We start from the raw sequence: 12,704 nt of genomic DNA on the forward strand, positions 1-12,704 counted from the left end.
TAAATTTTCTCTCTAAAAGTTGGTTTCTAAGTAATGTTTTACTATCTTATGATATCTATTATTTTGAAAAATGTCATTATGACATTATTTGAGAACTAACTTTGGGAGAAAAAATTTGATAAATGTAGTAGTTCTCATCTATGTTTGTGAATCGTGTTCATGATTCAAGGAATGTAACCCATCATGTCCTATTAATAGAAACACCCAAGCATTCATACTTGCATAGCTGAAATTTAGGTAAATGGTCACCCTTTTCTTATTTCAGTTATTTTCTTTTTTGACGCGCTTATCTATTCATTTTTTTTTTATTCTCTCTAACAATCATATTTTTGAAATTTTTTTTTTTAGTAGTAATATTTTTAAAAATTCGTCTTTTCTTAATATTCATATTTTTTTATATTTTCTTTTTCTAACCGTCAATTACCTCATCTTGCACTTATGTCAACTATATGGCTAATTGTAGGAACTTTGGATGAATGATTAGTTTTAACATGCATTATTTATATTAAATTAGTATTGATCGTACTTTGAAATTCCATGATTATTAAGTTTAAGCATTATTTGTCAAATTATCCTACGATTATGAGTATTGACAAGTATCAATGCGTGAGTTATATATATATATATATATATATATATATATATATATATATATATATGACGAAACATATGATTGAAAAAGAACAAATGGGGAATAAATTGCACATGACACAATCAGACCAAACATATGAAATAAACAATCAAACAAAGCAGATACCATTGGCGGCTATTGGCACATTTATGGAGAAACAAAGGGTTTCTCTTGAATGAGTGCTTTGTTTGTGTGTGGACATTCTTTTTATTATTTAGTAAAAAGGCGCAAGTAAGTGTAAGCTTTTTATTAGGGGTTGTAAAATACCCACTTTACACACTAAGACTTGTGAAGTTATATATATATATATATTGGCTTTGTACCTGGTAATGTAAAACAATGCACTTTGTATAATTGTATTTTCTAAATACACAATGAATTAACGATGGTTTGATAACGTAATTAATTTTTTCCCCCTTTTCCGACCTGAAAATTTGAGGTTTCTTATATCTGCACACGTAGATTCAAGATTATTTCGACTAAAAATATTAAAAAGGAGGTAAATTTTATATCTATGAGTAGGTTGCCGTAATTCTCCTACAACACGATCATGTTTTTTTTTTTTTTTAATTAAAAAAAAAAAAAGAAAAAAATCATTTTTGTTTGGTATTGGGCCTATGATAGGGAAAGCCTAAGAGGCCTACTTTAGGTGAAGCCAACCATCAGCCAAGACGCTAAACAAGCAACTCAATGTAAAGCAAGTATTCTACCTCGTTGGCAAATCAAATTTAAATCAATCTTGACTTACACATGAGATCCTATATTTTTGGGGATTGAAGTGTGTATCTACAATTAATAAGGAATCCCCAATTATATGAGAGTCAATTGGGGGCTATAAATACAATTCTAATTAATGAGGCTATATAAGGGGAGCTCCAGCCTGACTTCTTTTCTTCCACATACCTTCTATACATCTTCTCCTCTAACAGCACATTGTCATACATCTTCTCTTCTCTACGAACACATTGTCCGCCGGCTCCGGTAATCTCATTTGTTTACGTCTTTCTGTCTTACAATTTATCACATCTCAGTTGCTCACCAGCCGGAAAGCTGGATCAACAATTTAAAGTCAGTAATAATTTCTCATGTGAAAACAAAAGATGACCCTTGATTCTACAATCTAAAAGCTCAAGTTAGGTGGATTTCCCAATATTTTTCAGCTGTTTTGTATGTCAAGGAGCTGTCCCTTTTGCCTCCTTCGCATCATTTTCTCTTATTACTTGCTCCGTCTTCATCAAAACATGAGCTTCTCACTATTAATATACATAAAATCTAATGCATTGCTAAGGGTGATTTATCATCCTCTTCGTCTTTGCTGTGGCCGTACAAAAAAGTTTTTTAAGATAAGCCTTGAATTTTTTAAATCCGTTATTCATTTTAAAAGGGTTTTTTTTTTAATTAATTTATTTATTTAATTTTTATTTTTTAAAACCATACAAAAGACTCATAAATACAAATATGGTAGGTGGAATATCAAATTAAATCTAATTAGCTAAAGGTAAGAGATTACAATCAAATCTGAAATTAGTTACAATTAAATTTGAATATAATTAAATATGATCATATATATATCTAGGTTGCACCGCCTTGGGTGGTTATCGATTTTTAATAACCACAATTGCCTAGGCGGTTAGTGGTTATTTTGTAACTGGCGGTTAGCGGCTATTCAAACTAATAACCAGCGGTTATATAGGCTTTTTAAGTGTTTCAGGCCATCACTGTGCCTATTTTTTTGGTCAGACAATGTTTTTGAATAAAGGTTAACCCAAAACATCATATACCACATTATATTTCACATACATACAGTCATATACAATGGTTATAATTATTATTAATATAAAATATGTAATATGTATATTTATATTGTTATATATAAGGGCAGGCAGTTAGCGGTTATTAACTGCTTATCCCTACCTCTAAAATTGCTAACTGATACTGCTCTAAGTGGTTAAAAGGTTTTTATAACTATCTACCAAAACGATTAACAATTAGCAATTATAAGCGGTTAGCGATGAGAGGAGTGGTTATAACGCCTCATTTGAATACCGGTACATATATCTACCAAGTTCGTGTGTGAAAGATAAAACGTCCATACCCTCCCAACAAAATAGGCACAGGTGTTGGCGCTCCTACACATCTCTCGAGTCTTCGTTGCTTCTTCCCTACAAAACAGCCAATTAACGAAGAAAAAGTCAAGCTGGAATGCGAATGCGCAGCAACTATCGTAACCCCACGCGCACGTTAGCACTGTCTCTCTCTCTATCTCTCTCTCACAAACAAAAAACTGTTTGGAATTGCTCGCCTAGATTTTCCCAGTAGCAGACACTGATTCTTCACACTGAATAGTTTCTCTCGGCGCACGTTAGCCTCCTGCCCCCTCCTTCTTCAGGTCTCTCTCTTACCCTCTCGCTGTAGCTGTTGGATTGAATTGGATCGTTTTCTGCGTCTGCGTCTGCAAGTTTTGATATCATAATGTAAATTTAATTTCACATCTCTCTCTTTCTCGCTCTCCGCATTGTCATTTGTCACTTTCTCTCTCTCTCTCTCTCTCTCTACATGTGTACGTCTACGTAATGCTTTCTATTGGGCTCCGCATTTTGATTGGAGTTTTCATGTGTGGGTTTTTCGTTTGTTTCTCTGTTTTCTCATTGTCTCGCAGCGAAATAGTGAGTTTGTTTGTTTGCTTGTTTCTTTGGCGATCTTGAAAATGGCGAACCTTTCAAGCTCAGTTTTCTTGCTCATTGGCCATTGCTGTCTGTGCGCGCGCGCATTTGATCGCGTTTCGAAATTTTATCCTAAATTTTCTTTTCTTTTCTCTCTTTTTATTTTATTTTTGCTGTTGAACATTGTTTATTTTGAGCTAATTTTCCCAGTTCCCCACGTCAACTTTTCGTCCCGATATAGATGCCTTCAACAGGAATGTTCAGTAATACGAATATACGATGAAATTAGCGTACAGTTGCACAATTTTTCACAATGTGGATTTCTTTTTATTGTAGATCTAAAATATGATATTTGATCTGTGAAATTTTAAATTTCATCTTCGTTCTTATTCACCTGCATGTATATAATATGTATGTATGTACGTTCATCGAAAAAAAAAAGAATATGTATGTATGTTGTATGTATGTATGTATTGTGGCATGTATGATCAAATTAGCTCAGAATTCCACTAAACGTGTGAAATCCTGTAGTATAAGATCTAAGATATAACTTTTCATCAATGAATTTCTTCTTTGATTTGAGTGTTAATTTCCCAATGCACTTGTTTGCTGCTATAAATTTATGATTGATTGAGGTATTGGTAGAAAACAATTAGGATTTCATTGATCATCTGATTTATTAGAGGTTGATATGGGTGGCAGTTGGTTGTAGAAGATCCTCTCCCAAATTTGGGAGAAAATTTTGATAGTTTTGCTATGAGAGGACGTTATGTTGATGCGCCCTCGATTTTCAAACGCGGAGCATCGAAGGATTACATAAATGATTTTGACAGAGAAGGAAGTGCAGGTAATTTCAAATTGCTTAATCACCATTTTCATGTTTTATTCTAAATTTAAATTAGACTAAATTACAATTTTACCATTTACTTTTTGGTTGGGAATGGGCTTCTGATTTTGGCTTTTTCTTTTTTCTTTTATTATACTTTTCCCATTATGGTAGAGTATCCTTCGCTCATTTTTGTCGATATTTATCCCACTACTTGTGGCTATATTATATATGCTCTGGACTTGAGAGTTTTATTATTTGTAACATATGATCATTAATAGGTTTAGGTGAACATACATTGTAGTGGGTGAATTTTGTTCCTCTAAAAGAGAGAAAGAAAGGAATATAGTTGTAGCAGTTGGTCTAATTATGAACCAAAACAAGTATCACTGAAGTCTATACAATTCATTAGATGAAATACATCACTTCATATGTGATATCACATAGCAAATGTAAGAAGAATATTCGTTTCCATGAAAAAAATTATTTTATGATCAATGAAACTAACAGCTGTTGGCTGATTTCTCATATGGGCTTTAGTACATTTGCTGAATGGCAAGGACATTGGAAACCCATCATGGAGGCGCTCTCTGCCACATATACTTGTGGCAACTCTTTCTTCGTTCTTATTTGGCTTCCATCTTGCGTATGTCCCTAATATTTGAAACTCAAAATCCTTTCTTATTCTCCTTATTGATTTGTTTTGAGAACCAAAGTAATATATATTTTTTGTTACTTTTTAATGCAGAGTAGTCAATGAGACCCTAGAAAGCATCTCTTTAGACCTTGGCTTTAGTGGGAATACCTTGGCTGAAGGTACTTAATGTGATGAATCTTTCTGTTATATGCATTTGATTTTTTTTTTTTTTTAATCTAATATGTTCTCTCATGTCAACGAAGGTCTAGTGGTGAGTACATGTTTAGGAGGCGCCTTTATTGGATCTCTATTCAGTGGTTGGATTGTAGATGGGATTGGGCGTCGAAGGGCATTTCAACTTTGTGCTCTACCAATGATAATTGGTGCATCAATGAGGTTTGCATTGTGTGGCACATCTTAATTGTTGTTCTATAAAAGATATTACAGGGGATGGATTATTTCACAACTATAACCAACCACCTCGTAAAACAGTTAAACTTCCACAATTTGATTTTCTTGAACTTGCTGGGTTTTGTTTTACCCCTCCTTCATATATTTCTTGATTAAAGGTTGCGGCGACACGGTAAGTGATAATTATATAATCTGCAAATATTTTGTGCACTTAGTCTATATGGTATGAAGCTTAAAAACCTTATCAAGCATGATCTTGCAGCGCAACAACCAAAAGTATGTGGGGTATGCTTCTAGGGAGGTTATTTGTCGGAACCGGGATGGGTCTCGGCCCACCTGTTGCTGCTCTCTATGTGGCAGAGGTACAACAAATGATAATGTTGCTGGTTTTACTTTGACTAGAAGTTTTTTCTAAGCTACTTTGACTATAGGTTGATATGCTTATCATTTGCTGCAAAAGTTTTCTTCATTTATTTTTTTAAAAATATTTAATTATGGTTCATCAACATGAGCAGGTGTCACCAACTTTTGTAAGGGGTACTTTTGGGAGCTTCACTCAAATTGCTACATGTCTAGGACTTATGGGAGCTCTTTTTATTGGGTTCCCAGCGAAGGAAACAGTTGGTTGGTAAGATATGCGCGGAGGAATGGTAATTTAGAAAATTTATGATTTTTATAAAATTGTTCCAAACCATATGAACATCTTTTAAGCCATTTTTTTGTATTTTCCAATTGAATATCTGAAGTATTTTTCATTGATGATGCGCTCAGGTGGCGGATTTGTTTTTGGGTATCTACTGTTCCTGCTGCTGTACTTGCTGTTTGCATGGAGTTCTGCGCAGAGAGTCCCCATTGGCTTTTCAAGGTCATATGCTGTCATTTCTACATCAATAATCTCTTAAACAGTTTTCTGTTTGATTTCAACATTTTCCCCCTTTGTTCTGGGCTGCAGATTGCCCGGTTAGTGCAGCTCTTGGAGATCTGGATCATAACTCAAATTTACAAATACCAATTTTAAAATGAGTTTTCTTTTTGAACAAAAAATTCAGACATAATATCCTATGAATATATGTAAAATGTGTATGACTTGTTTAAAATCATTTCTCTCTCTTTATCTCTCTTCAACCTCCACCCTCTCAATGCTGATTGCTTTGTGGGTAGCACTATATGACAGTTATATAAACCTTTTTATCCAAATTACCCTCTTATATTTTGAACAAGTAAAATTTCTATGGTGGATGGTCTTCTAATAAGGTCCAAGATATGAGTAGAATGCACTCGTAAAGAAGGATGCAGTTGGTCTGGATACATACTAATTTTTCGCCTTCATATTATTATTATTTTGCTTTCCTCAACCTCCATTATGCTCGTGAATAGCCTAATATCTGTTCCTTAGTACGTGCGTGCATACATTCATAATAAATCTATTAATATCTTGATTTAGAGAGGAAGAGCTGAGCAACTATATACAATTGTTTTTGAACCATTGAGCCAACGAAGGTGATTTAACAATGTGGATACTCACGATTGTTTCTGAACTTGGCTTAGAGAGGAAGAGGTATTGAAGCTGAAGCTGAATTTGAGAAGCTTCTAGGAGGACCACATGTCAAATCTGCCATGGCAGAATTGTCAAGGACAGACAGGGGAGATGAGGCTGATACGGTAAAGTTCTCTGAGTTGTTCTATGGCCGCTATTTCAAAGGTACATATAGCAGTTCATTTATTCATAGTTTTAGTTCATGGTATCTATATGCTTTGTTCTAAATGAGTTCCTTATAACTTACATATTTTGCAGTGGTTTTCATTGGCTCTACCCTTTATGCTTTACAACAGCTATCTGGCATAAATGCTATATTCTATTTCTCTTCTACTGTCTTTAAGAGCTTCAGTGTGCCTTCAGATCTCGCAAACATATGTGTGGGAATCATAAATTTGTTGGGTACCAATGGCTTTACTTCAAAGTATCTTACTTGCAGATGTTGAGAGTATTGTCAAACATCTTATTTACCATATTTTTTATACTACTTTAGGGTCATTAATTGCAACGATCTTGATGGATAAACTTGGAAGAAAGGCGCTTCTTCTTGGAAGTTTTTCAGGCATGGTAAGTACAGAGATATAAACACCTTTTTTGGCTGGAAGGATTAATGTAAAAAATATTATGGTTTCTAAGGACATGTAGGTGGTGTAAACGTCCACATATGACTTTCCAAATAGAAAAATATCCTGGAGAATACCTTTTTGTCTTTTTGATAAGTAATTTTTTACCCTTAGGGGAAGGGGACCGGGTGTAAGCTTTGAGAATTACATATTTCTCCCCATGAATATTGTTGGGTTCATTTTATTGATATTTATAATTATTATACAATCATACAACTTCTACTACAATTATGAGTGGTTACAACTATTCACCTTTTATCTAATTATACATCTTTGAATGTTTTGTATTCAATTTATTGTGAGATCTCTTCACTATTTAATGATTATCATCTTCAACTATGAATGGCTCTTCAATGTTTTCTTTGAGATGCTTGTCATTGCTGATGTGAGTTGTATCTTTAACACGCGTCCTCAAACTCAATGGTAAGGGACGAAAGTTGAGTTTGGAGCGAAGAGTGATAAACTGAGTAGAAACAAGAGGTTGATATTTAACACGCCTCCAAATAGTGGAAAACAATCACCATGATTCCAGATGTAGGCCCAAAGCGGGACAACAGTCCATTGGTGATGGTAGGGTGATGCTAGAATCCAATAGATGTTCAGAGCCTGGTGAAATGCACTCGCATTGGGTCAGCCTCTGAAGGGCAAGAAAGACCAAAGATTTTCCATAGATGTTCATAATTGGAATACTTGCAAGAGTTTGTCAGCAACATCTGGTTGTAGATAGCGAATAAGATGGATGAATTAATTCCTCATGAGTAGGACTTGCTTACAAAGTCTTCTGTTTAGATAGACCTAAAGAAAGGGACCGATGGTCCAGGAATTTCAATAGTCTCTAGGAGAAAAGTGGTTACAAAGCTGGATAGAAACAAACTCTATAGTGGAGAAAGTGCAGCATCAATCTATTAAGCTCGCAGAGTCTGAACATAAAGGAGGATAGAAAAGACAATGTTGGGGACCTGAGGAATACAATAATTGACGGAGCTGTGTTCGGCGAAAGGCTGAAGGGTGCAGACCTTATCATTCATTGTTCCAAGAAGGTGGAACAACATTCCAGCAGATGGAATGGTGAAGTTGAGTTCATGAAATGTTGATGGTGGTGGAGTCGCCCACAAAAATTATATTTTCCAGCTTGAGAATAGAGCCTGATTCAACAGTGAGATGAATGGCATAGGCTTCACCCATATTGGGAAGGCAAGTGGAACAAGGTTTAGACGCCACATAGTGGGTACCTCAAAGAACCCTAACATACAATGGCAGCCATAGAGAATAATGATATGATAGCTACAACATAATTGATCTTGATGCTACCCAGAGGGGGAGAAGTTCAAGCAACTAAAGGAGAGAAGAGATTGATTTCCGAGCATGATAATGCTCTAAACCGACTTTTTCTATAAGCTGCCCCATATTTGAAGCAATCAAATTTCACAAACAAAGAGCAAAAAGAAACAAACACACACTTGGGAGTTTAAGTTTTATATGCTTGCAATAGAGGTTTAGAGGGAGACTGGGTCAAATGGATTTGAAATAAAAGTGACCTAAAAAGAAGAAAAATGGAAACATAGTAGAAAAATGCTTACTCAGGTGAAGAGGATTCAAAGTAGATTCAACAACAAATTGTGAGAGAGATTCGGAGATTGCGGTATTTGTTTGGGAAGGTTTGATGTAAACGTGAGAAACTCGAAGGGGCTTTGAAGAAATGCTAGGCTGATTTGAAGGGCCTGAACAATACGTATCAAATACCTTAATGGCATGTTCATGGTAACAAGATGCTATACTCTTCATTGTGGAGAAAATCACCAAAGAGGAAATCAAAAGAAAGATGAAAATTGTGTATTTTTTTTTTCCAATTTATGAAAGAGAGAGAGATGGGTTACTCTTCCATGCTTGTACTAGAGGAAAATGAAGAAATTGCACTAAAGGTGACAAAAGATGGGGTGTTGTGCTCTATGATTTTTTATCCGTTCAAATTTCCAATCAAATTGTAGAGGAAGAATTTGACTGTCTGAACTTGACAGTGGTTGACGAAGAGGAGGGAGTTTTAGAAGATGGTGGGTTAGCCATTGAGAAGAAAACATAATAGGGGATCAAAGAAAAACAACAGTCGTGCCTTCAGAAGGCTCTAATACCATGTAAGTTTTGAGAATTACATATTTCTCCCCATGAATAAAGTGGGATCATTGTATTGATATTTGTAGCTATTCTATAACCATACAACTTCTACTACAATTATAAGTGGTTATAACTATTCACATTCTATCTAACGATACGTCTTCTAATGTTTTGTATTCAATTTATTGTGAGATCTCTTCAACTATCTAATCATTATTATCTTCAAATATGAATGGCTCTTCAGTGTCTTTATTGAGATGCTTGCCATTACTGATGTGAGTTGTATAATTAACATGGGAAGATTCGAACTGGTGACGTTCGCTTCATGAGGTGTTGTTCCCAACCAATTGAACTACCCTTTAGGGTAACCTTATTTTATTGAATCGTAGAGTCTTGTCAGGACAGGTGGTGATGTTTTTATGATGACCAAGATACTAGTTTAGGCCCGAAATGTAGTTTTGTTTTGACTCGTGATATCTGGGTGACAACCTCAATATTGCTCTACTGTTTTTTGAATTTTTTGGAGTGCATAGTTATCACTAACTCCAAATTTCTGATATTGTAGAATTTTTTAATATATTATTTGATGCTGCCTGCTGTTTATTTGTAAGAGTGACAAATTTGAGATGAAAGAGGGCCACTTTTGAACAAGGTCTCCCTAGTTGACTTCTATTAGATTGTCAATTTATGTCTTCTTCAACTGTATGCTGTCTTACCTAATGTATGTTTGCTGTTTATCAGCTTCATCCCTCTGTTTTGCATTAAGTAGTCCATGAACTTTCATGTTATCTGACCCGTGTTTTACAAATTTTGTTGGTTTAGGTAGTGTCAATGGGACTCCAAGTAATTGGAGCAAGTTCTTTCACATCAGGTTCTGCGGCATTGTATCTATCTATTGGTGGCATGCTACTGTGAGTTATCAATTGCTTCCAACTTGGATGAACAATAAAAAAAGGCAACAGGAAAGGGAAAAGTTAAAATGAAAACAACTAAATCTGCTAAGGATTCTTCTTGATGAATATATTTTGGATCTCTAAAGTGCAACTTTTAGTTATTTTGTGATGATTGAAGCATTAAAGTGAATGCATTCCAATAGGATAATGTTTTATGATAGATCCAATCTCGTACTACCCAGTAGAGATTGAAGCATGATGTGAGGCATGTACTTACATGCTTGAGAGACCAAACTTCTCGAACGTTACCTGAACAGTAAATCTAAGAAGGTCCCAAACCTAAGTTGCTGGAATTGGTGCATATATATGTAAAAAGTACTCCGCCATTTTTTGATTATGCACATTTTATATAGATTAAACATATAAATTTAGAAGACATTGATTTGTCAATATCATGGTATGCTCTGCAAAGTATGCTAAACAAGATTGAATATGCACAGATTTGTCTTCATGTTTGCTCTTGGCGCTGGTCCAGTACCTGGCCTCCTCCTTTCAGAAATACTTCCTGGCCGGATTAGGGCTAAAGCAATGGCAGTTTGCATGGCTGTGCACTGGGTAATTGTTTTCTGTGGTTCTTCCTGTCATGGTTTTGTAGGCAGATAACTTCTATCTGTTTTGATTGAAATGAAATTTAAACTCAAGCTCGTCATACTCATCATTTCTATTGTTGAGCATTTTTCAAAGTATTAACACAAGGACTTTCTAGCTAGTGGAATATCCCTATGGCCAATAGACTAGTTTATTGTTTATTGTCGTAGGTGTTGAATAAAGTCTGAGGATGGCAAAAAAAAAAAACAAAAAAAAAAAAACAATGACTTTAAAACTGACCACCTGAGAATGGGAATATGATGTTTGAATACTGAGATTTTCCATGGTTCGTTGTAGTGTATGCACCCGCAATGTGCATGAAGCAGGTAATCTCACTTTGCTGACTATTGATTTGAGATAATCTGGTTATATATATATATATATATATATATATATATATATATATGTATTTTGTTCTTGTTTTTGGAAATGCTCTTAGTACTATGATGTCCGTTTAAGGATAAAAAATACTTTGATGTTCCAAAAGGTAAAAGGTTTGCATGTACCTAGGAGTTTTTGGTTTTGCTTTCATCTCAATCATTTTCACATCTTGGGCCCATGAACTTCAGGTGCCATCTTGTTAATTGACTTTAGTGTCCCCCAACAGGTGATAAATTTCTTTGTTGGTCTATTGTTTTTGCCCTTGCTGGACCAACTAGGGGCAGAAATACTGTATTCGATCTTTGCTGCCTTTTGTTTGGTGGCTGTGTTTTTTGTGAAGAGCAGTATTTTGGAAACAAAAGGAAAATCACTCCAAGAAATTGAAATTGCACTTCTTCCATCCGAGTAGAGGTACGTACCTTTTGCTCAGTTACATCATCACTACCAATTCTGAAATGATTACATATTTGGTTGAGAAAGCAAAATTTGCTGAAACATGGTATCCCCTTAATTCTGATTGATGCTAACTTTGTCCACTAAAATCGTTTTGATCTGCAGACAGATAAATGGATATTTATATTCTTACACCATTTACATCCGTTCTGTCGAAGTTGTGGTTCGAACATTGGAAATGACACTTTCATCGGGTGCTCACTCAGGAAGATATATCATGTAGTTATAATTATTCAATTAATTTTTTTTGTGAGCACATTGATGTTATTTCCTACTGAAATTATTGAGGAAATGTAGTATACCTGATAGACCTGAATTGTGTGTATTAAAATAATATATGTTAAAAGGCATGTAATCATTTTTAATAGACCTTCGCCCCTCCACTGTGGAGAGCAGATTTATTACATGTTGCATGATGCATATGATTTGAAAAATTAGAAAATCATATCAATCCCCAATATATTTTGATTTTGTTCACATCCCGGGAACCTCATTGTCAGCCAAAGTAACATGGGATATTGATAGAGCTCTCTTTTAGAAACTTGGTTGGGTGATTAGGGCTGACTAGGATAAATCTTCAAATACATCAATGCGTCTTCGCCTCAGCTTCGTGGATTTGGCTGGGAATTTGGATGTGTAGCGAGACTATCAGAAGAGGGGGTGTGCTATGTAATTAGATGGTTTTTTAAAATAAAATGAGTTAAATATTACCTACAAATGTCAATAATGGAATATTACATCTAATTCGTCTTTTCTTAAAAGGTAAGATTTCTATGAGACCATCGGTAAAATGGGTGACGAGGTAACATCAATCAAAACTAACCCCTTTAAAATATCAGTTGAAGCAGCCAAAGGAAATCGCTAACATGTATGTGCATGAAGCCATTGA

At 34.9% G+C, this 12,704-nt stretch overlaps 1 protein-coding gene across 2 annotated transcripts; it reads left to right on the forward strand.

Moving 5' to 3' along the window:
* Nucleotides 1–3,354: 3,354 nt before the first annotated feature.
* SGB1 (Major facilitator superfamily protein) lies at nt 3,355–12,266 on the forward strand. Of its 2 annotated transcripts, XM_059600063.2 has the most exons (15): nt 3,355–3,388; nt 3,997–4,141; nt 4,661–4,766; nt 4,869–4,936; nt 5,021–5,153; nt 5,431–5,530; nt 5,684–5,796; nt 5,940–6,033; nt 6,717–6,870; nt 6,964–7,107; nt 7,199–7,272; nt 10,263–10,351; nt 10,834–10,948; nt 11,589–11,773; nt 11,921–12,266. In XM_059600063.2, exons 2-14 carry the CDS (start codon nt 4,051–4,053, stop codon nt 11,769–11,771), a joined length of 1,464 nt encoding a protein of 487 aa, XP_059456046.1. In that variant the 5' UTR covers nt 3,355–3,388; nt 3,997–4,050; the 3' UTR covers nt 11,772–11,773; nt 11,921–12,266. The 2 variants fall into 2 exon arrangements, with proteins under 2 accessions (XP_059456046.1, XP_059456045.1); XM_059600062.2 differs by lacking the exon at nt 3,355–3,388 and having other exon boundaries at nt 4,062–4,141; nt 4,874–4,936.
* Nucleotides 12,267–12,704: the final 438 nt, after the last annotated feature.

Source organism: Corylus avellana, chromosome 6 (assembly GCF_965113065.1).
Source record: "Corylus avellana chromosome 6, dhCorAvel1.hap1.2, whole genome shotgun sequence".
In the NCBI taxonomy this organism is placed as follows: domain Eukaryota; kingdom Viridiplantae; phylum Streptophyta; class Magnoliopsida; order Fagales; family Betulaceae; genus Corylus; species Corylus avellana.